This window comes from Ochlerotatus camptorhynchus, unplaced genomic scaffold, assembly GCF_037179485.1.
Source record: "Ochlerotatus camptorhynchus isolate MF236.1 unplaced genomic scaffold, CSIRO-AGI_Acam_v1.1 ptg000330l, whole genome shotgun sequence".
NCBI lineage: Eukaryota > Metazoa > Arthropoda > Insecta > Diptera > Culicidae > Ochlerotatus > Ochlerotatus camptorhynchus.
Genome location: NW_027040818.1, coordinates 2,877,058 through 2,901,855, shown reverse-complemented (window position 1 = coordinate 2,901,855; position 24,798 = coordinate 2,877,058). Strand labels below are relative to the sequence as shown.

At 41.5% G+C, this 24,798-nt stretch overlaps 3 protein-coding genes across 4 annotated transcripts in view; 2 read left to right on the top strand and 1 right to left on the bottom strand.

The window, feature by feature from the left end:
* Positions 1 to 2,822: 2,822 nt before the first annotated feature.
* Positions 2,823 to 4,531, top strand: Dbp45A (putative ATP-dependent RNA helicase Dbp45A). Its single transcript, XM_065230671.1, has 2 exons — positions 2,823 to 2,983; positions 3,045 to 4,531. The coding sequence occupies exons 1-2, from the start codon at positions 2,908 to 2,910 to the stop codon at positions 4,529 to 4,531; spliced, it is 1,563 nt and encodes a 520-aa protein (XP_065086743.1). The 5' UTR covers positions 2,823 to 2,907.
* Positions 4,532 to 5,128: 597 nt separating this feature from the next.
* RpS24 (ribosomal protein S24) lies at positions 5,129 to 6,079 on the bottom strand. Its single transcript, XM_065230302.1, has 2 exons — positions 5,972 to 6,079; positions 5,129 to 5,653 (listed from the first exon to the last, which is right to left on the bottom strand). Exon 2 carries the CDS (start codon positions 5,641 to 5,643, stop codon positions 5,251 to 5,253), a length of 393 nt encoding a protein of 130 aa, XP_065086374.1. The 5' UTR covers positions 5,644 to 5,653; positions 5,972 to 6,079; the 3' UTR covers positions 5,129 to 5,250.
* Positions 6,080 to 18,196: 12,117 nt separating this feature from the next.
* Positions 18,197 to 24,798, top strand: part of fra (frazzled) — a 484,108-nt gene continuing 477,506 nt past the window's right edge. Inside the window, exon 1 of one of the 2 annotated variants that reach the window (XM_065230376.1) lies at positions 18,197 to 18,976. In XM_065230376.1, coding sequence (XP_065086448.1) covers positions 18,826 to 18,976 — 151 coding nt within the window. In that variant the 5' untranslated portion in view covers positions 18,197 to 18,825. The remainder of the gene's footprint in view (positions 18,977 to 24,798) is intronic. The other variant, XM_065230377.1, reaches the window with a different exon arrangement.

Genomic DNA, 24,798 nt, shown 5'->3' with positions numbered 1-24,798 from the left:
AACTTTCATAGCAAATCAAAACAAACATTGTGTAGTAGTAGAATTTCGACTAGAATGGGGTACTTTAATCGTTTGCTTGGGACCAATAGGCTAGTCAAGTAGTGAGCCAATTTAAAATCGTTAGTTTCGTATTGATTGTTGCTGGTACTCTCTTCTGTCCCAAGCTAATCGATTCACCCCTCGAAACATAGGAAAAACCAATAACCCCTCATTTTATCTGTCAAACTTTCATAGCGAATCAAAACAAACAGTCAAGTAGTGAGCCAATTTAAAAATCGTTACTTTCGTATTGATTCTTGGTTCTAAGGTGTGTTTGTTTATCTTCACCTTGATGAATGTATAGTTTTCACCGGAAAAGCGCATGGCTAGTTTTGATGTTCGCATCCCACTCAATGGTTGATGCAAACGATGGAAATTAAATGCATTTGATTTAAATTAAATGCATATTCAATGGGCATTCTAAAAGCGAGACTCTCCTAGAACAGAATCCACCCAGAAGAACACTTGCAATTTATGAGTCAAATGAATAGTACACACAAAGAACAAAAATTGTTGCTATAAAAATAATGCATGATCAAATTAAAAGTTTCCCAAATTTCGTAGTTTTAACTATGAACATTTTCAAAATAAAACATATTTTTTTGGTTTAAAAGTGTTTCTTTCACTTTCAGCTTGTAATTTTAAAAGTGTATTTTTTAGAATAAAAGTCGAAAAACTGTCAAAAACCTCTTCATTGCAAAGTTTTTGACAGTACTGGACCACCGTTTCCCGCCAAATTGGACATGTGAAAAAAAAAACGAAACCAGCAGCTAACATGAGCAGCAGCAGTTTCTTCAAGTTTCCCACATTTTCATCCGCCGGCGCACTTGTTTCTTTTCTGACGCTATCGGGTGGAAGGATCGGAAGGATATTCCAGTTACGGGATTTGGAGGTAGGTTGATGAAATTTTCGAATATTTTCGATCTTGTTTCCGATTTTACTAATTTATGTGTTTTGAGCAGTCTTGCCGGAAAGGAAGGCTACTCCCACCATCACCATCACCAACTGTATCATTTGCGTAAAATGCTTCCCATGATTCCACAATGCAGTGCCCTATCGAAATATATAAATAAGCGAAAATATATTAAATAAAATATTTTTATTGATATTTTTTTTCAAAGCATATAGCAGTCAAATTAAAAATAATTCATATTTGAGATGAAAACATACATCGTTGCGATAAAAATGCCCATCATTTAAATTAAGTCCTTTCGTGAGTCTATTTAAAAAACATGGGTTTTTATATTGACAGTTCTACAATTCGATTTGAAAGTTCATACTTTTAAAAGTAAAAAACGAGTTACTTTTGAATTGAAAGTTGGCTGACTTTTGTTTTGAATGCTAAAGACTTTCTACCAAAAAGAACCAACGCAAACTTTTAATTATACCAATGGTTTTTTTCATTTTAATTAACGATAATTTTTTGTGTGTATGTGTGGTTACACATGGCTTTTATGTGTACACATATTAAGTATGTGTCCGACACACGTCAATCACCGATTTCTCGCAAATCAAAGCTCAATTTCGAAAACTAACAACACAAAGAGGTAGAGGAATTACTCCTCTATCATTTGGTATAGATTGTTTGCGAGATTGAACGTTTATTCGCGAGCAATCGGTGATTGGCGTGTTTGTTTACAAAATCAATTACGCCCAAATCTCAAAGTTCTCCGGAGATATCATTTGTTGATCACATTGCAAACATTCATGTGTGGGACATATAAAAACAATCTTTAAAATTTTAGCAGTCTATGTTTCGAGCGAATAACAGATGTCCGAAAAACTCTCCCTTGGCAAACAAAAATGTGTTTGCAACAAGTTCCAAGCCTGCGCGAAACGGAACAGTCCTTGTTTGAATATTTTTCAGGTTTTAAATGAAAGTCATCGGATGCTAACGCAAAAAATCAGGTTGCCGTTTACTCCGAGGTTTACTCTGACGAAAAATAAATCACAAACAGTGCTGATTGTTCACAACATTTTCTCTTGGCGGGACTCTTATTATAACATCGGCTCTGTTAAAAACAAACGATCAAACTGACGTTTGTCAGAAAACAAGCAGATCCAATCTAGATACCCGATCCAGGTTGGAACTGAATAATAAACGAATTTTCTATAAAAGTGAGACGCCCCTATATGAAACGAAAACTAATTATTTTATTCATGTGTTTCACTTATACATTTTCGCCAAAACATCAGCCTTATACATTTCATAAGACGAACCACATAGGACCTATTAGAATGCATAAACGGTACGTGTGACCATTTATACATTTCATTTGATACATGATCTTCATTAATTTTTTTGCAAGGCGTCTGCTTATTAGTTGGCGTATACATTTTATGAATAATTAGCAATAGAAATTTGCCAAAAGGTATAAGGAGCTTCGTATCCGTGGAGCTCCCCTAATAAAAAATCACCATATACGAACGATAACCCAAATGATTGAACTAATCCACTAATGGTTTGGATGATATCCAGAACACGTCGTTAAGCAAATTAACCATAGCATTTTTATTAGGGTCAAACATCGGTAAAAATACCGATTTATCTGTAGTTCTGGCAACGCTGCTTAAAATGCCCCTTTCGCGCTACTTTACTTCGAAATGGGCACTTTTTCACCCATTAATGGGTACTTTCCAGTTACAGTGTAATCGAAACGAGAGAGAGAGAGTGCAACGATTTTTGACGTTTCGATGTTTTTCCTCGGCATCTAGCTCTCGCACTAAACAGACTATAAACACCATCAGCGGCGGAATCGAAAATCAAAACAGAACACACGTGCGAGTGTCAAAGTATAGCTAAGTGCTACGAAGTTTCCAGTGATTTCTAGTGCTAAAATGCAGTTTTAGCTGTTTACTGAACAATAAATGGCACTCAAATCGGACCCAAGTTTCGCCGGGCTCGGGCTGAAACCATGGATCGTCAAACAGATGGATAAACTAGGTAAAGTTTCCCGCGAATGCATGACCTAAATGAAAAGTGTTGAACACCGTCTATTCCACAGGCCTTCGTCGACCAACGCCAATCCAGCAGGCATGTATCCCACGTATCCTGGATGGCCAGGAGTGCATAGGTGCAGCTAAAACCGGTTCCGGCAAGACCTTCGCCTTTGCCCTGCCGATTCTGCAGAAACTGAGTGAGGAACCGACCAGTAACTTTGCCCTGGTGTTGACTCCGACGCATGAACTGGCGCACCAGATTGCGGAGCAGTTTTCCGTGGCCGGACAGCCGATGGGCGTGAAAGTGTGTGTCATAACCGGTGGAACGGATCAGCTTCTGGAGGCCCAGCGACTGCAGAGCCGGCCGCACATTGTGGTGGCAATGCCGGGCCGATTAGCGGCCCATTTGACCGGGTGCAATACGTACTCGTTCCGGGCGATGCGATTCCTGGTGGTGGACGAAGCTGATCGGGTACTCAGCGGAAGCTTTGATGAGGATTTGCAAGAGATTGATCGATTTTTGCCGAAGAAACGTCAGAATTTGTTCTTTTCGGCTACGTTGAAGGATTTCATGCGGGAGAACAGTGTGTTTCCGATCCGGGAGGATGCGTTCGAGTGGACGGAGGAAAGCGAGGTGGCCACGGTGGAAACGCTGGATCAGCGATATATTCTGTGTGCCGATTATGATCGGGATATGGTGCTGATAGAGACATTGCGGAAGTTTAAGGAGGACCACGAGGAGGCAAGCGTTATGATTTTTACAAACTCGAAGAAGGATTGCCAAGTCCTGTCGATAACGCTGAACTCGATCGGGTTTGATAACGTTTGCCTGCATGGTTTTCTGAGGCAGAAGGAGCGGGTGGCGGCGCTGAACAAGTTTAAATCGAAGCACGTTCGGATTTTGATCGCGACGGATGTGGCCAGTCGTGGGTTGGATATTCCGAACATCCAGCTGGTGTTGAACCACCGGTTGCCGAAAGTTCCGAACGAGTACATTCATCGAGTTGGGCGAACGGCCAGGGCCGGGAGGAAAGGTTTGGCGATCTCGATTTTTAGGTTCCCAAGGGATTTGGAATTTTTGGGTGAAATCGAAGGATTGATCAATACGAAGCTGACCGAGCATTCGATCGATCAACGGTTGGTCGAGCGGATCTTCATGCAGGTTAGCGTTGCGCGAAGAGAGGCTGAAATGAACCTGGACACCAAGGACTTTGACGAGAGGCAGCACAACTACAGGCGGAAGAAGTGGATCGAGCAAGGATTGGACCCGGACGAGATGGACGCCAAGTGGAAACAGGAGAAGGAAGCTCGAGCGACCGAGAGGAAGGAACGGACGAAGAAGGAGAACGAGCTACGGAAACGAAGCATTAAGAGCGGAGAGTTGGATGAGCGTTTCAAGGGAGCAGCTGATAGCAAAAAGTTCAAGAAACGAAAATTTGTCAAACCGGAACAGTTGGACGAAATGGTTAAGAAGAGTAAACTGAATAGAAAGAGCGATGGGAAAGCGAAAGGCAAAAAGGGGTCAATGAAAGCGAAAAAGAATAAAGCGTGATTGTTGATATTAACAGGCCAACTATTTTGATTGATGAATTCCGAAATCCATTTTTTTATATTTCTAGATCTAGATGAACACCGCAAAAGGTACGTTAAATTTCGGGTTATTTTCCCCACGTAGTTTGATAAGAAGTTTAACATCTTAAAAAACAAACATAGGGGAAACGGATGTAATGTCGGCCTAAATGCCCCTTATTTGGGCCATAAATAAAGCAGCATTGGACTAAATTTTCAATAGCGACCAAAAATATCCATTAGTACCGTCTCAATGACGCGTTCATCTAGATAAAATTGATAAATAGCTGATTTTTAACGATGGGCCCAATCTTAGATCCATAGGCCAACATTAGAGCCATTTACCCTAGTTGGAAACATTACAGCCGAGTTATTAGTGCAGTTAATTCTTCATCTAGATTTAAGAAACAATCTTGCATCCACTATTGAGTTAACATTTTGAAGTGGGTTGGGTTTGCTTTAAATTGTGTCCGTAACTGGTTTTATCGGGATATTTACGATCCGACACTCTGCTTCCACGACTTCCTTCAAACGGATACTGTGATATGACACTGAACAAAGACAGTCAACTCGCGATCACTTATCTTAAACCATAAAGTTATATTTTCATTTCCTGCGATGGAATTATCAACTCCCACCTGAGAGAAAAACACGGAAAAGCTCCCCAAGCAAGCTCCAGAAAGGGCAGGTCACAGAAACACCTTACTTCTTGACGGCCTGTCCGACCTTTGCCTTCTTGGTACCGCGCACCTTCTTCATACGGTTCTTGCGTTCCTTGCGCTGCTTGCGGGTCATTCGCTTCTTCTCGAACAGTCCGTGGCGACCCAGTCGGTGCTTGGGTTCGAACTTCTTGGCAAAGTCCAGGGTATCGTAGATCAGCGCGAAGCCGGTCGACTTGCCACCGCCAAAGTTGGTGCGGAATCCGAACACGAACACCACATCGGGGGTGGTCTTGTACATTGTGGCCAGCTTCTCACGGATTTCCTTCTTGGCCACCGAAGCCAGACCTGGATGCAGGACATCACAGATCATCTGTTTACGGCACAGCAGACGGTTGGTCATGAACCGGCGGGTACGGATCGTTGCGGTCGACATTTTGGTGAACCTGAAACAGAGAAAGCAAAACGATACACCATTAGTCCTCGTAAAACAACACAATCGAGTTCTGATTATCTCCTAAACACAACGGGACCAACGAAACATTCACACTGGTAAACAAATCCCGTTTTGACACTAGCAGCGCAGGAAGCCATAACCTCACTCTTCCCGCTGCGATGTCGGTTCCAGCAAAACGTGAAACTTTCCGAGACGAATTTCCGATCATTTCATTAATTTCCACACATAAACCGTACATCCACCTAAAGTACACCGTTCAGGCAATCCGTTGCGCACTAATTTACGAATAATTCGGGCCAAAAACTACCTTATTCAGCTGACTGTTGGTAAAACCTCAACACGTCTTAGCAAACGCACTTTAGCGAAAAGAAAGATCTTTTTGGGAAGGCATGTTAGATCGGTGACAGTTCGCTGGTGCCGGAAAGTTGGCAGCTTTGAGAGTTTGACAGCAAATTTGGCAGATGCGTGTGATGGAACCGGAGCGTTTTTTTATAGGTGGGCTCGATTCAGCACCGGCTACACATTGCTATCGATTTGAACATGTCGGTGGGAAATCTGGAGAAAAATTGTTGGTTAAAACCGAGGGTGGCGACCTTTCTAAATCTTAATTCTAGATGCTCGAAAAATCTCTCACTAGTGAATGAATCTTCGGAAAATCTTTTACCATTATTCACATGTACTTGCATTACGCATCTTCTTTTTGTAGGAATCTTCAAAATCGTCATCAATCGTCTTTCTATCTACACAGAAAAAAAAAGTTGTTGAATATTACATCCAAACAGCTGCACAGAGATCATTCCGTCGGTTATGTAATATTACGTTGTACGATGTACATCGATTTTGCGAACAAAATTACATCCATTGATATAATATTGTATCTGCTTTCTGCTATTACATCTTTTTTTCATACATCAGCTTGAATTACGTTGATCGATATTACATTTTTTTTTGCTGTGTACTCAGCGTGCGCGCAGCTAACCTCGATCTTTCCTGCATCGTAGAGAGAGAGTTGCCCCGAGGGACACGCAATACAAAGAACCGGTGCGTTGAAGTTAAAATGCAATCAAAAGTACTTAAAGTAATTAATGCGTTTTGAAGTAGTACTGATGGTAATTAAAATTATCTATCCGTAATTAATGTAATTATAAGTATTGAAAATGTAATTAATGTACATACTATAATTACGAAATTTCAACTGTAATTAGTGGAGTTAAAGAGTAGTTAATGTTCTACATTGTGTAATTAATGTAATAAAAGCAGTAGTTAGTGGAATTAATTTAATTACAGCCGTTAAGTATTAGTGCAAGAAAAATTGTCTGCTAATTTTTCTCTGACTTGGTATTGTGGGTTGCATTGGTTTTTAGACTGATGTGAAAATATTTGATAGTTGGTTCACACATCAAAGTACAAAGGGAATAGCAGGTAAACAAACCGATTATTCAATATGCCACCCTAGAATGCGCCCTCGCTACATGAAACTGTAGCATCGAAATGAACCAATGTATGCTGAAAACGGTGTGAACATTTTGTAGTGTGACAAAATTATTCTGCTGGGAGTCTAATTAGGGGGCAAAATATGCAATAATATTCTTTCTCTTTATAGCGAGCTATGGGTCAACCAGGCGAATAGCGATTTAGTGTGACTTTTAAAGTAGTTAGTGTAGATTTTTGTCTGAGTGTTGAGTTCACTATAAATTTGCAATTATTCTCATTGTTTTTACCTGTAATGAATGATAGCTGACACCAGAGTGGCCAGATTATTTTTTTTTTCATTATCGGTACCTTCTCAAAACTTTTATCGGTAGTTATCGGTAGGCCGTCTTAAGAAGGCTTCCCACAAAACTTAAAAGCTTTGTGTGCGGGGGAAGGATGAAAACAAATCACCCGCAATTTTAGACTTTTAAGCCGAGCCATCAGTCCTTCAACCTCACACATTGGATAGTCTAATCTAGTGTATAATGAGTCACGCCAAGAGCCGTGAGGCCAAGTCTAAATTGAACTGTCAAACCGGTTACCTATCGTGAAAAGTAAACAAACATTACGATTCTATTAGAGGTCCACGAAGAAATGATCATTAACATGCAGTGAGCATTAAATTTTCATGGGATACGTTTGTTAATGATCAGTAATGAGAATTTATACTATTTTTTCTTAAGATAATTTGACAAAATCACTGTTTTAATAATTTACTACAGCCGCTATTTTTTCTCGCTAGAAGTCATTTGAAGTTGATGTAGAAGTCCTCTGTTGCCAAGTGAAAAGAAAGGGAATCTTTCCAAAACCAAAAAAGGAGAAACAGAAAATAGCATCTCCGCTAGGAGACAGACAGAGAAAGTCGATTAAACGCGAGATTAAACGTAAACAAACTCATCCGTTTGGATTGAAGTTGCAAAACGCATCGCGTTCGATCAAATTGATTGACTACACGTAAAACCAAGGGGTTGGTCACTCTACACAGTGTGCCAAAATCAAACTGGGGCACATCGGGGTGCAGTCATTGACGTTGTTTGGCACCCATGGTTACAATTTTTATGATCTTCAAAGTTACTGGCAACACTGAACTTTTTCTACGCCTGCCCAGTGTGCATGTGTCAAAATTTGTTATTGACGTTGCCACTCCTACACGAAACGAAAATCAATTATTTAATTCATGTGTTTCACTTATACATTTTTGCCAAAGCATCAGCCTTCCCAACAAACAATTTTAGCTGCAGCTTAGCTTATACAGGCAAAAATTAGCTGCATAAGGCAAATTTTGGCTGTATAAACTAATCTGCAGCTAAAATTGTTTGTTGGGTTATACATTCCATAAGACAAACCACATAGGTCCTATTAGAATGCATAAAAGGTATGTGTGACCGCTTATACATTTCATTTGACACATGATCTTTATTAACTTTGTGCAAGGCGTCTCCCTAATAAAAATTGTATGGTTAATTTGCTTAACGACGTGTTCTGGGTATCATCCAAACCATTTGTGGAATAGTTCAATGATTTGGGTTATCGTTCGTTTATGGTTATGTTTTATTAGGGCTGCTTATTAGTTGACTTATACATTTTATGAATAATCAGCAATGGAAATTTGCCAAAAGGTATAAGGAGATTTCTATTCGTGTAGTCAAATTATTTTCAAAACAACCGTGAATCTCCACCAAGTCTCGTTACACCTGTGACGGCAGTCGCATCCACATTTCCTCTCATACGAAGAACATCTGACAGCGGTATCTTGACCTAACCGAGGTTTCCGGCCATGGCTACACGAACTAGCGATGCAGCTCCCACGGCTGCGGCTGCTTCCAACGCTGCTGCTGGTCCGTCTTTTTTGACGAATTTTAGAGGAGACGGACCAGCAGAAGGAACAGCAGCAGCAGCAACATTGGAATCAGCCGCAGCTGCATCGCTAATTTGTGTAGCCGTGGTCGATGCTGGAAATCTTGGGCCGGTCACGACAAGCGGTGCTTGAGTTTTAATCCAACAACCAAACAAAACTGCTCGTATACATCCATGGCGGTGGCTGCTACATCAACCATTCCATCGTCTAACATATAATGTTGGAGGACCGTCTTGGCAAAATCTCAAATAGTTCAACACATTTTTACTCTCGTTCCTTTTTGCACTTCCCACTAACACAATAAGAAATTATAATTACGAATCATAACATTAAGTAACCAGAAAAAGAAAAATCCTTTCTTTTCTCAGAAAATAAGCTTCCGCTCTTTCAAAGCTAACGTGTTTTCGGTGTTCTCGTTGCTCCACTCACCGTTCATCTTCTTGGAGGAGGAGAAGCACAGCTTCATAATGAACGGGAGTTTTGTGCATTTGTGATCATCGCGCTGTGGTTGCAATTCATGATGACGTTCACCGCCAGGGCTACGCTCGGGAACTCGACCAATCCGGAGGAGGAACTTCCTGATTTCAGCGGAAACATTCGCACTTGCGACGGGTGGCAGCCCTTGGTGGTGAATGCAGCCAGCAGCAGATCCTCGGATGGCATACGGGTGGGTTATTCAAGAAGTGGAGAATGCGATTATTGCTAGCATGGGAAGCGATTGTTCTTGGAGGCCCTGTAGACCTTGAAGCTGATCGAATTGTCCTGCAGGGTGTACGAGTTGGTGGACTCTGACAAGTAGTTCAGCTTGGAAAATTGGCTGGTCCGTTTCGGGTCAGCGGTGCGTCCTTCATCAGACCGACGTGTGTTCTGGCCGGTGTTGGTTTCCAGTTTTCCGACGGATGATACTCGGGCGGTGAAAAATTCGGTGCAAATCCATTTCCTCCGCCGGCTCCCAGAAGGGTTGGTTGACTAATGATTGACGTTCGTTGTGCGGGGTCGGCCTTCCGCCAAAGATGGAAGGATCGTGTAGCAACGGAGCTCGTCCGTTGCAGGCATCCTTGGAGACGGATGCATCCAGTGTGTAGTCCCAACTGGAGTCCGTGTCGTTTTTGAAAACATTGAAAAACAAAACAAAAATAAAAGCTGTTAAAATACCGGGTTGCCAAACAAGGCATTATTCACAAGCAATCAAAAGTCAGTTCAATGACTTCTTGACACTGCCTGTACAACTGCGGCACACTGAGGTACACTGAGAAAAAAGTTGGCGCAAAACAAGTGTGTAGAGTGACCACCCCTTGCGTAAAACAAAACATAGGGGAAATGCAGTTAATGTTGGCCTAAGTGTCCCTAATTTGGGCCCACATACATAAATTCAGCAATCAACTAAATTTTCAATAGCAACCAAAAATATTCATTAGTAACGTCCCAATAACGCGTCCATCTAGATAAAATTGATAAATAGCAGACTTTTAGCGATGGGCCCAAATTAGGGACATGTAGGCCGACATTACCTACATTTCTCCAAGGTATTGAACATTTGGCATTACTTAAATTCTGTGATTCTCGGTAGGAAAAGTGAAAAATCGGCAGTTTTCAACCTTTCGACTGTGAATCGATATGCATCCCGAAAATTGGTAGGACTACCGATAAATCGGTAGGTATGGTCACCCTTGTTGGCACTGTTGCATTGCAATACAGAATACGCGAAAAATTGAAAAGTGATATTTTGACAGCTCACACACACACAGCTTACTGAACATACAGCAGCACATGGTTTTACTGGAAGCTGTCCAGTAATTTGTTTTGGTGGAACTTGATTTCAAAATTGAGTGTGTGGTTACGGGATCGGATTGAAAAAGCCTAAAGCAACGGACCTAGGCTCAGCGTCCTCACTGGCGAAACTGTTTGGCAACTGGAGTAAGCTCTGTCAAAATCGCGTCAGCGAAAGCCCCGTGACGTTTATACAAGCGATAAGCGACTGGTATTTTTTTAGACTGGACAGGAAGCTTACCATCACAGTTTAGCTTATTTTTTTGTTCGCTGTGCTGTAATTTTTCCACCAATGAGAGTGCAGCACATGTTTGAAACGATGGGTGATAATCATCTGGAGAAGTTAATGCTTATATCGGCATGATATAACCGATTACACATATTTTACTTTTCGGCATTCTATTATTCGAATGAAAATCGGCCATCACTAGATCAATGTGAAACTTCATTTCAAATATTTATAATGACCGTACATAAATAATGAAACAATTTGATCACAAATTACGTCTCCACGGTAACTGAAATAAACACGAGTGCATGGTTGTCGAAACTGACTACAAAATGTTTTTGTCGTTCTACGCATCTGAATCTATCTACTCGCATCGCGTAGAACAAAATGGATGTTTTGTCGGAAGACGACATGGATGACCATTCATCTCAGAAAACTGATGATGTCATCCCTGGTTCGTCGTCTCAGATTGAGAAAAGCACCAGATTGCGGGCCTACCCGAATGACTCGACTAGCTCATGGGTTGTCTATTTTCAGCCCAAAAACAAACCCTTGAATGTTGTTCAAATATCTGATGATCTGACAAAGCGATTCTCTGCCGTGACCGAAATAAAGAAGGTTAGGCACAACAAACTTCGTGTGACCATCGCTAACCTGAAACAGGCCAATGAAATTGCTGTTTCCCAGTTTTTCACACTGGAATATAGGGTGTACATTCCAGCCTCTGATGTGGAGATCGAAGGCGTGGTCACTGAGGCGAGCCTGAACCCCGAGATACTGGAGAAGCAAGCGGTTGGCCGATTCAAAAACCCCTTGCTTCCTCCGTCCGTTCATAGAATGAAGTCAGTATCGCTCAGCGAGGGTAAAAAGAGTTTTACCCCCACAGACTCGTTTCGGGTGACCTTTTCTGGATCTGCCCTTCCTCAATACTTCGAGCTGGGAAAACTTCGTCTTCCTGTGCGGTTGTTTGTACCTCGGGTCATGAACTGCAAGCGGTTTGGACATACGGCCTCCCACTGCGGCAACAAGGCACGCTGCTCCACATGCGGGGAGAAGCATGAGGATGGCGCCTGCGCAGCTACTGCACCAAAATGCGTGTACTGCAACGGAACTCCTCCTCATGCTCTCTCGTCGTGCCCGGCGTACAAACAGCTCGGGGACAAAATGAAACGCTCCCTTAAGGAACGTTCCAGGCGGTCTTTTGCAGAAATGCTTAAGACAGCCACGCCATCGACCAATGACAAAAATCCCTTTTCTCTTTTGTCAGAGGACGAGACTGACTCTGGCTTAGCTGAGGAGGGAACTTCTTTCCGTTTTTCTGCACGGAAACGAAAACGTATCCGTTCGCGGAAAGTTGACAATCAAGAACCCCAAATCAGCTTGCCCAAATCAAGGAGTGGTGGAAAAAAGGAGACTTCTACTCCTCCTGGATTCCGCAGAATTGACTATACCCGGGATTTTCCACCTCTTCCGGGGACATCCAAAACCCCTGATGCCCCAATTTTAAGAACAGAAACCCCTTCTTCATCTGGGTTGTTCTCATTTGATGACATTGTGGACGGTATTCTCAAATACCTCAACATTTCTGATCCTCTGAAAAGCATTGTCCTCACATTGCTTCCCACTGTGAAATCCTTCTTGAAGCAATTGACTTCAAAATGGCCTCTTCTTGCAGCTATCATCTCCTTCGATGGATAATTTTCCAAACGAGGTCGGGGATTTGATCACTGTTCTACAGTGGAATTGTCGAAGCCTTATTCCGAAATTAGATTCGTTTAAGTATTTAGTGCATAACAATAATTTGCGATGCATTTGCCCTCTGTGAAACATGGCTCTCTTCAGAAATTGATCTCCCTTTTTATGATTTTAACATTATTCGATTGGATCGTGAGGATTCACGTGGAGGAGGGGTACTTTTGGGGATCAAAAAGTGCCATTACTTCTATAGAGTGAATCTTCCCGAATTCCCCGGTATTGAAGTTGTCGCATGTCAGGCTACCATTAAAGGTAAGAGCCTTTGTATTGCTTCTGTATATATTGCTCCTAGAGTCTCTGTTAATCGCAAACAACTTTTCGACATATGTGCGGTACTTCCCGCTCCATGGTTGATCATGGGAGATTTTAACTCCCACGGTACAGGCTGGGGGGAGCTGTACGATGATAACCGTTCTACTTTGATTTATGATCTCTGCGACAACTTCAACATGACAATCCTTAACAATGGAGAAGTAACACGTTTGGCTGGTCCATCCTCGAATGGTAGCAGATTAGACCTCACCTTTTGCTCCAATTCACTATCGTTGGATTGCACTTGGCATGTAATTCAGGATCCGCACGGTAGTGATCATTTGCCGATCAAAATTTCGATTGCCAGTGGGTTCAACTCGTCAGAATCCGTTAACGTCGCGTATGATCTAACCCGTAACATCGATTGGACTAAGTTCCAATCCGCGATAGACGATACAGTATCGTCAGTGGAAGAGCTTCCGCCGTTGGAGGAATATAACTTCCTCTCAAATCTCATCGTCGACAACGCACTTCAAGCTCAAACACGACCGGTGCCGCGATCGTCAATTCGTAAGAAAACACCATCGCTCTGGTGGGATCAACAATGCACGGAGGTTTACCGTAAAAAGTCCAACGCGTTTAAACTTTTTCGGAAACGCGGAACACGCGAGCATTTCAACGCATACACATCTCTTGAACGCGAACTCAAGAGCCTCATCAAGGCCAAAACACGGGGTTACTGGCGGCAGTTTGTAGACGGATTGTCGCGCCAAACGTCTATGAATACGCTTTGGAGTACGGCGCGAAGAATGCGTAACCGGTCTACTAACAACGAAAGCGAGGAATACTCGGATCAATGGATTCTTAAATTCGCGCGAAAAGTGTGTCCGGATTCCGTGCCGTCGCAGTTGATTCCTCGCGAAACCGCGAATTCGGTAGACGAAATCAGTCACCCTTTTTCAATGGTCGAACTTTCACTCGCTCTCCTTTCGTGTGGCAATTCTGCCCCGGGATCTGATAGAATCAAGTTCAACTTGCTGAAAAACCTCCCAGACGTCGCTAAGAGGCGCATGTTGAACTTGTACAATCAGTTCTTGGAGCTCAATATTGTTCCCGACGATTGGAGACGAGTGAGGGTGATAGCCATTAAAAAGCCTGATAAACCCGCGTCGGATCACAATTCGTATCGGCCCATCGCGAGTTGCTGTCGTGTATTCGGAAATTGATGGAACCACCTTCTTTCAGATACTCAATTTGGTTTCCGTAGGGGTAAGGGAACGAACGACTGTCTCGTGTTGCTTTCCTCGGAAATTCAGTTAGCTTTTGCTAAGAAAGAGCAAATGGCTTCTGTGTTCTTGGATATCAAGGGGGCTGTTGAAGTTCTTTCAGAGAAACTCCACACTTGTGGATTGTCTCCATTAATGAATAATTTTTTGTACAATTTACTGTCAAAAAAAACATATGAGCTTTTCTCATGGAAACTCTACAGCTTTTCGATTTAGCTACATGGGTCTCCCCCAAGGCTCATGTTTAAGCCCCCTTTTGTACAATTTCTACGTTAGAGAAATTGATGATTATCCAAGTGACAATTGCACGTTGAGACAACTTGCAGATGACGGCGTAGTGTCTATCACAGGGCCAAAAGAGGTTGACCTGCAAGGACCCTTACAGGATACCTTGGACAATTTGTCTACTTGGGCTATTCAGCTAGGTATCGAATTCTCCACGGAGAAAACTGAGTTGGTCGTTTTTTCTAGGAAGCATAGCCCAGCACAACCGAAGCTTCAACTTTTGGGTAAACCGATCACTCATTCTATGTCTTTCAAATATCACGGGGTCTAGTTCGATTCCAAATGCACCTGGAGATCCCACATTGAGTATCTGAGACGAAAATGCCAACCAAGGATCAATTTCCTTCGATCAATTACCGGAACGTTGTGGGGAGCCCATCCACAAGATCTTCTGACGTTGTACCGGACAACGATTTTATCGGTTCTAGAATATGGTAGTTTTTGTTTCCAGTCGGCAGCTAAAACCCACATCATCAAGCTGGAACGGATCCAGTATCGTTGTCTTCGTATCGCGTTAGGATGCATGCACTCGACTCGTACTATGAGTCTCGAAGTGCTGGCGGGCGTGTTGCCACTATCCGTCCGTTTTTCAGAGTTCTGAGGCTCCTCACCCGTTGCGAAGTAATGAACCCACTGGTGATCGAAAACTTTGAGAAGCTTCTGGAGCTAAATCCTGTTTTATGACTTTGTACTATTTATATTTAACACAGGATGTCAGCCCTTCAAGAAATATTGCTTCTCTTATTCCAGCCCACTACTTTATTTTTACGGATAGTCTCAGTTCTATTGAGGCTATCCGTTTCGTTAGGCCGGTAAGGCACTTCTCGTATTTTCTCTTGAAAATACCAGAGCTGCTTAGTGCTTTATCCGTGCGCTCTTTCATCATAACCTTCGCGTGGGTCCCTTCGCATTGCTCAATTTTGGGCAATGAGAAGGCGGATTCACTTGCGAAGGTGGGTGCTATGGAAGGCGACATTTATGATCGACAAATCGCCTATAGTTAATTTTTCTCTATTTATCGTCAGCAGTCGCTTGTTAGCTGGCAACATCAATGGAGTGAAGGGAGCTTGGGACGATGGCTACATTCAATTATCAATAAGGTGTCGAACTTTGCATGGTTCAAAGGGTTGGACTTGGGTCGAGACTTCATACGCGTGATGTCTCGTCTCATGTCCAATCACTATTGTCTAAACGCTCACTTGTTCCGTGTGGGGTTGGGAGACAGCAATCTCTGTGAATGTGGACAAGGTTATTAGGACGCTGATCACATCCTTTGGTCTTGTGCGGAGTATCGTGGAGTCAGATCACATTTTTATGATTCCCTTCGGGCTCGAGGTAGACAACCTAATGTTCCAGTTCGGGATATTTTGGCTAGACGCGATCTGGAGTTTATGAAACTCATATATGTTTACTTTAAGGATATTAACCTTAGATTGTAAGTTTGATTAACCTTGTGTTTAGTTTGTATTTTGTACGTGTGGGTTTCTTTTCAATGTTTGTTTTCAAGATGAATAGAAATAATTTCATGCTTTAGGAATAATTAAATAGTTGTATCGTAAACCACATTTCAAACCTCCTTCTTCCCTTTTCCCATCCAAAAAATGTAAATCTCCATTAACCTCGAGACAACCGTGAGTACTCGGTTCAGTTCCTTTAACTTTAAATATAAGACAGTAATAATGTATAACGGAAAGGATAGCTCGGCTCTGTAAAGTTTATTCGATTGAGCCTGTACAAATAAAGTAATTATAAAAAAAATTATGGAGGGACCGGTTGTTTCTGGACACGAAAACATCCGCTTCAAAGAGCACGAGTGCATTGCATTACAATTTCGTGGTGTTTATTAAATGATTCTGCATCGGTGAACTGTATAGTAAATCTGTTTTATTATATTCCGATACTTGATAACAATAAAAATTGGTAGATTAAATTCATTTGTCTCTAGCTTAATGTTCATGTGTGACCACACATAAAACTTATTGAATGGCGAATGAATCTAATTATGTGTCTTGCAAAAATTTATGTGTGTGGCACATACATTAAATATGAGCAATTTTCTCAGTGTGAACTTGCAGCTTGGCAAAATCCAGCAAAATATTGCTGGTTTTCAGCAATAAAAAATGGGTGTGTACCTTTGTGCAGGAAATCCGAGGGGGACGACACATCTAAATCTCAATTCAGTGCTAACATTTGAAAACGGCACAAAAGCCATTTGTAAACAAATGGTTTGTGGGCCCTTTACTCGCTACCCGAAGAACGCCCACGCAAACCAACAGCATCGTCAGGAAGGGGAAAATTTCCCCTACCCGATGTTGCTGTTGTGTCGCGTGGGTGTACTTCAAGTAGTGAGTAAAGGGCCCACAAACCATTTGTTTACAAATGGCTTTTGTGCCGTTTTCAAATGTTAGCACTGAATTCTAGGTGCTCAACCACACTAGCTAATCAATCTTCGAAAAATCTTCTTTAATTTCTCGCATCTACTCAGGGTTACTTCCACTCACTTGCTATAAAAAAAAACGGTTTTCAGAATTATGAAATCATGAGATGGTATAGTGATAATTAGTACTTGTAAGTTACAAGATAAGAACGTGAAGTATGTGTTTGACACATAAAATTGTCAATATTGCTTTCAGTGCGTCGCAATCAGCAATTTTACGACTCGTGAGTGCTCACTCTGAGTGAACGCTCGCTTATTGTGACGCTCGGAAAGCAAAATTGACAGGTTTTATGAGTCAAACACATACTTCACGTCCTCTTCTCGTTACTAACAAGTACAGTATATCATTATATCATCTAATGATTGCATAATTCCGAAAAATATGTTTTTATAGCAAGTGAGTGGGAGCAACCCTGTCTATCTACTTGCATCGTGCATCATCTTTTTGCAAGAAATCTTCAGAATCGTCATAAATTTTCATACTATCTACTCAGCGTGCGCGCAGCTTACCACAGCAAAAAACAATTTTTCCTTCATCGTAGATAGAGTCGCCCCCTCGAGGAAATCTACAAAATCTTCATCAAACTTCGTTCTATCTACACGGATAGAAATCTCCTTATACCTTTTGGCAAATTTCCATTGCTGATTATTCATAAAATGTATAAGTCAACTAATAAGCAGACGCCTTGCAAAAAGTTAATAAAGATCATGTGTCAAATGAAATGTATAAGCGGTCACACATACCTTTTATGCATTCTAATAGGACGTATGTGGTTTGTCTTATGGAATGTATAAGGCTGATGCTTTGGCAAAAATGTATAAGTGAAACACATGAATTAAATAATTGATTTTCGTTTCGTGTACTCATCTCATGACACCAAAACTAACTCTTCCCTGCATTTTAGATAGAGTGTCCCTTCTCGGAATAGTCTCTTTATCCGCAACAATGGGCGTCAATGGGTTTAGTTTGCCATAAACTTGCTCTCAATGTTATGGCAACATTTATGCCACTTCGTCACAAAATGACGTTTGCACAATTGGTATAAAATGTTGCAGCCCTGCCTGTTGTCAGAGGTTTGACATAGAGCTTCTTCTTTTTCATAGGCGTCTCACTCTTCTTCGTTGTATTCATTTACGTTTACGACGGCGTCTTGCATACAAAAAAAAAGAATGAAAGAATATGCGGCTCCGTCGTCGTCGTGCCTCGGTTGTAGTTGTGCTGTTTCGTCTGGTTCCATTCATTCGCAATATGGCCGGCTCGGGAGTAGGATGCTGTTGCCTTCGTTGTCGTATTCGGTTGTCGCGTAACGCGTAGAGAGTGTGAGAGTAGAGTGTCCTATTCTGGTTGGTGGAATTAGAAACCGTCGCGGGTTCATCGGATGAGGATACAAGGAGAATAGTAGTATCGTAACAACTGGCGGCGAAGGTTTTTTTTTCTCGATAGTGATTTGAGTACGAGGAGGCCGAGTGAAAAAGATGGGGCAAGGGTGTTGAATTTTGAAACGAATCGGGACGGGAATATCGACTTGCGGAAAGTTTGAAATTTGCAGAATTGTGAATTAAAATTCTACTGCCGGAGTGTGATATTGATCGACGGAGATTGAGGCAAGTGCCGGAATGGAGTGAAGCGATAAAATATTGTAGTTTTGCCGAATGGCAGTGGAGTGGTGTATTCGTGTTTTCCTGCGTCGTTGGGCCAGCCGATCGAAGTGAAGAGAAAGAGCAGTGGGCGAGGCAACGAATAAAGAAGTTTGTTTTTGAGCAAAATTCGAATGTTTTCTTGGCTTTGGCCTAGAGGGAAGAATCAAAAGTGAAAATGAAATTGATGAAAATGTCAGGAGAGCAACCCGCAGCAGGCCCTTGGTGGCCGGGAAGAAGGGTTGGCGGCGCTAGAAGCAGGCAGCGGAATCTAATCATATGTGGAATGGTATTTTCGCTAATGTTTACAGCGTGTTACAGCAGTCAAGGTAAGCAACTAGAAATAGCAGCACGGGCCACAACAAAAGAAGACTGGATATAATACATTATAGATCGACATCGGGGCCCCAGATTGCAGGAGGGAAAATGGAGAGAATGGGGAGCCTGATTGCAAACGAGTTTGTGAAGCGAAATGTGTGAATGAAGCGCACTCGACTGCGGTTGCCGTGTATTAGCCGAAGTGGTTTGAAAACAAAAGCCGAACCGTACACGAACCGAGTGAAGGCAGAAGGAGCCTTATCGAAGAACGCCTTTAATCCATTTGGACGTTCGGTGGACTAATCGTCTAGTGTGTACGGAACAGTTACTCAAGAATTTAGAAACAGAAAATTTAATGATTTGCAACATCATAGGAAATACTGGTTCATCATTTTAGTTGTGAAAGAAGAACGAAGTTTATCTTTCACATCTATTTGTAGTGATTAGATGTTTGGAGAATTATCTTTGATTGTTCAGTGTAGAGGCTAGCGCGTTTTAGTAATGATTTTCAGGAAATTGACGAGCATTAGATTTAAGAAAACAAAATCCGATTATCCCACCGGGTCTGATCCGACCGATGATTGTTCTGCCACCAGTCACGATACTATTGAATGCTAAATCTGGCCGAACAGAAGCGTCAGTTATCAGCTGTTATTGTTTGGAAGGAAATTGAGTCACTGTCATGTTTATGAATCAACGAGCTCTTCGGCTTTTGTTTGAAATCGGCACTGCGGGAAATGTTACTACAAATATTTATGTGTAACGCGAAATGCATAGATTATCTGCCCTAACTCAGCTACGGAGTGATTCAGCAGGGCCTGTCCTCCAAAATCTCACTCATACACACAGTCTAAACGTTTCGCAAGCCTCTACAATATACAAACTGATCAGGCAGAAACGATGGGAGTACTCCGAGCGCATATAGCGCTCCCCCAACAACACTGCGCTTGCCAAGTAGTGGAAATTTGCGTCGATACCAAACCATTCCATCATGCGAACAAATGTTAATTAAATCGGAAAATTAACAGACTAATTGCGTTTGATGATTAGGTTTGAACGATGGTTCGAGCAGAAATCGATCGAAATTCTATGCATTTATATGGCAGGGGCAAGGTTTGATATGCTATGTGGAATAAAACCGCACAGCAGAAGGCATCCAGACACATGTACATTTGAAGACCTCGAGCACAAGACATATTTGAATCTTCAAGTCTCTCCGTTAGTGAAAGGTTTTGCTAATCACACACAGCACCTATTCGTCGTCGAGGTGGAGAAGAAACAAGACGGACCGAGCATTGATCGACCACCTCCCACAAATGGTCATGAAGTGCACGGTCCGGATTGCGTAAAAGGAAAATTCAGGAATCGATACAAGTCGAACAACAAAAAAACGCACCTTATTGAACGTTAAAACTGAACTGAATTCGTTGCGCCTTTGGTTTGCAATTCGTTTTGGAGGTATGATGGTAGCAAAGGGTGCAGCGGGGAAACCAGTTTCACGATCGGCACGGTACGATGGGATGTACTGGCGACGAGAATGGCGAGAAGAAAATACATAAAATATATTTACACTGCACTGTGCAAAAAGAGACTGGAAGTCCAATAGCTGCACGGGGCATCTTTTTATGGAGTGTCTTCTTGAAGCGGTTTGTGGGAGAAATTGTGGATTCTGGGTACACCACACCATCCCGGTGGACCTTGGTTTGATGTTTTAAATTGAGCGCGATATGCTCTGGGACTGCCGAAGAAAGATTTTCAGCTGTGCGAGGAAAAACAAAAGTTAATGCAACTGATCAGACGATGAACTATGGACAAAACAGGTGCACTTACCCTATACGAAACAAAATAAAGGTGTTGTATCTAGGAACACAACAACGGTCGTGATGTAGGACTACGAAAATTTCAATGAATTCCCTCCACCCATTTGCCGTTCCCAGGCTTGTTATTTCCTAGCACATTGAGCACATAGAGCAAAATTTACAGCTTATCACATTGAGGAGAACGATTGCACAGCTTTATGAAAACACATTCACATTGAGTCAAACACAAAACGAGAAACGGAGAAAGAGTGATGCGCTTAGATAAAAGTTACCTTCATCTTATCAATGTTCTCTTTAAATTGCGAATGATGTAGACAAGTAGCAAAAAAAAAAAAAAAATATGAGGTTACAACCGCGATTCAAACCATGGACTATGCGAACCAAAGACGCGTACCTTACCAGTTAGTCCAGCGATGCTTGGAACACTGCGATAAAAACCATCAACGGATTCAATCAAACCAAAAAGTGTCAAAGAGGTAGAACATGTGGTTTCCTCAGTTTTTTGCACATTGAAGAGGCCATCCGAACAGCCGTCCTCAGTTTTAAAGAGGAAAGTCGAAGCAAAGCGGAGAAGAGCGCATGGTATTGAAAACTGAGTGAAGTTCCTTTCCTTTATTTAACGTCGGTCTCTGTTCCGCAATCTAGTGCCAATCACCGACGGACATCGATTGCCATCCATTGACGGCAATCGAATGTGTAGGAAGGCAGCTTCCACACCTGCGTAGGATATCGCACTAGAGTGATGCAAAATTTGAAAATTTTCGCTCCACAATACTTAAACGATTCCAAATCGGATCCTGACTAAGCTCTCAAAATTTGAACCCATTTGGTGAGAAACTGAGATGGCACAAACTATTTGAAGTTTGTATGGGAATGACTATGGTAAAACCAAGATTTTTGTTCATGTCTATCTAATAATTCACCATATCAATCTGCTTCAAAAGTTTTCAACTGTACTGGTAGGAAATTTTCCCAGCTACAACTTTGTTGAAGACCACTTTTTGATTAAATGCAATGATCGAAAGTTATCATTGGTTCAATGCGCTGTTGTCTTATGATCATGCTCAATCAACTGCTCAGCAGGCAACATTGGTGTTTCTGGGGCGTTGAATAGGACACAAAAATCATGGCTACTATGTCACACTGCAAAATACAGTGTTGCCTACAGAGCAGCTGCTTGATCATGTAATAAGTTTACCAATCTCTTAAATAATTAATAACTTTTTCCTATCTTGTTTTACATAGAAACGATCTTCAGCAAAATTGTAGCTGATAAAATTTTCTATCAGAATGGCTATCGAACTGTTTCGCAGCTCAATAAGGAAAAAGACTAGAAGGCAATGAACAAAAAGTTGAGATTTCCCATAGTAATTTACATGTAAATTTCAAATGGCTTGTGCGAAGTCTGTTTCTAACCAAATGAGTTGTAACTTTGGGAGGCTAATCAGGACCCAATTTGAAACCATTTAAGCACTGTGGAGCGAAAAAGTTAAATTTTGCATCAGCCTAATATCGCACCCATTCAACATACATGGGCCGGGACCAACGGCTTTACTTCCCTTCCGAAGGAAGACGTGACCAGAGATTTTTATGCCTCAGAAAAATCCCACCGACCTCGGCTGGGATTGAACCCAGACCCATTCGGGGTGTTAGAAAGCAGTCACGCTTACCATTACACCACCGGCGCCGGCTAACTGAGTGAAGTTGCAATTTTACTTTTATCTTTTTTCTGCTCTGAGGTGGATTGCAATTCGAATTTGGAATTTGATCAGCTGAATTCAGGCGAAATAATTGTACATAAATGTACCTTTTTCGAGAAATGCTCTCTAAGCCTTTGAAAAACGTTTGATTAGTACGTAGTTTTTCTTCTTCCTGACTTTGACGCTTTTATACGAGCCCACTTTCAACTTAGTGTTCTTTGAGGCATTTCCACAGTTATTAATTGAGAGCTGTCTCCACTGATCCTACCCTTCGACAATGTACCCCTCTAACCTCCGGTAAACAGCGAGTATTCGGTCGAACTCCCCTACTGGACATAGAATTAAGTGAATTTTGTTACAAATAATGAACAAAGAATTATCGGCTCCGTAATGCTAACGCGATTGATCCTGGAAACGAACTAGATAAAAACAATAACTCACCGCTCCTGGCTTATTAAAATCGTGCCTTAACCCTTTACTGCCATTTTTATCTATTCTGCATGATTTCTTTTAAAAGGCCACCAAGCAGGCCTGAATATACTCATTACAGCTAAGATACGACTTTTCGAAAGTATGAAACTATGAGATATTATAATAATAATTTGTATGCAAGAAGAGGAGGTAAATATTGTGTATGACATGTAAAACCTGTCAATTTCGCTTCCAGAGTATCACAATTAGCGATAAGCTGTAACGAATAGACGAGTGCACGGATGGATTTGAGTTCACTCATTCGACACAACAGCGGGGCCCTGTTTACTAAAAATGAACACATGAATAATACTCGCGTAACATTTGAAACGGGTCTATTAACTTTTGTACACAAAACTTGTTAAGCCCTTTTCGCACGAACCGAATACGCTCACGCAAACTAACAACACCATCAGGTAGGTGAAATTCTCCCCTTCCGGATAGTGTTCTTAGTTTGCGTGGGCGTACTTCGGTTCTCGTGAAAAGGACCTAGCAAATTGTTTCCAAAACTTGATAGTCCCTTTTCAAATGTTACGCGAGCATTATTCATTTGTTCATTTTTAGTAAACAGGGCCCGCTGTTGTGTCATTTTATGAACAAAAGTTCACCCGTGCACTCGTCTATAGTACTCACTCATGACGACTCATTACAGCAAAAACCGAGAGGGGCGACTCTATATACGATGCAGGCAAAATTGTATTTTGATGTGGTTACTTGGCTGAGTAGATAGAAAAAAGATTGATGACGATTCTGAAGATTTCCTGCAAAAAGATAATGCGCAATGCAAGTAGATGCGAGAAATGAAAGAAGATTTTTCGAATATTGATTTGCTAGTGTAAACTTTGTTGAGCATCTAGAATTAAGATTTAAATGTGTCGTCCCCCTCGGCTAAAATAGCTTATTATGAACCTCTGAAAGCAAAGTTGACTGGGTTTTTGCGTCATACACAATCTTTACTTCCTCTTCTTGCTACATACATGTACAAATTATCATAATAAATGTCTCATAGTTTCATAATTTCGAAAAGTAGTATTTTAGCTGTAATGAGTATGTTCAGGCCTGCCACCAAGACACTAATGATGGATTTTTTGGTTCTAAATCAGTTTAGCTCTTATAGAGCAGTTTTTGTTAAAACTATTTTTCAATTTTTTAAATGTTCTTAGGAACTATTACTCCAATTTCAATAAAACTTTGCCAGCTGAAAATAGAAGTTATGACATTTAGACATTCAATAATTGTGTGTTGTTACTTCTCACGTGAAGTTTACGATTTTCAGAGTTGGGAGGAAATGCTCTACTTATAGCAAATTGACGCTTTAGTGCGGTAATTTATTAGCTAAAGAAGAGTATAGATTGATAGTTCTGCTTGAGTACGGCAGTGGGAAAATTGAACAGAAGTTGAAATTGAGTGAAGCGTCATTAATGTGACAATACTAATCAAACTTACACTTCTTTACCAAGCTCATAAATTGATGGATGATGGGATTTGAGGTACCGTAAAACGGGGTATCTTTGATAATGCAAGTAACTATGATAGTACCTTTGATTAAATTTACTCTCTGCGGTTTTTCCGAATTATAAACTTTGATTCCATATAGTTGCTTAGGATATTTCCGTTGATATCCTATGTAGTTTTATATAGTAGGGGAAATGACGGCTTCGGCATGACAGACTATTTTCGGCAACCCAAATTGAAACACTATTTTCACTGGATTTTCTTACGAAAACACTTCGCTGAATGCATGCAAACGATTCTTTATGCTTTCAGCTTCAATTTGACTATATTTTTACCACTGAGAAAAAGCAATCTAGCAGGGTTTTCTTGAAATGAAACACACGCTCT

What these genes read in the sequence shown, in the direction of transcription:
- RpS24 (XM_065230302.1), bottom strand. Translation starts at nt 5,643, where the DNA reads ATGTCGACCGCAACGATCCGTACCCGCCGGTTCATGACCAACCGTCTG.
- Dbp45A (XM_065230671.1), top strand. Translation starts at nt 2,908, where the DNA reads ATGGCACTCAAATCGGACCCAAGTTTCGCCGGGCTCGGGCTGAAACCA. An exon ending in CAAACAGATGGATAAACTAG is followed by an intron (nt 2,984 to 3,044) that starts GTAAAGTTTCCC and finishes TCTATTCCACAG; the next exon opens with GCCTTCGTCGACCAACGCCA.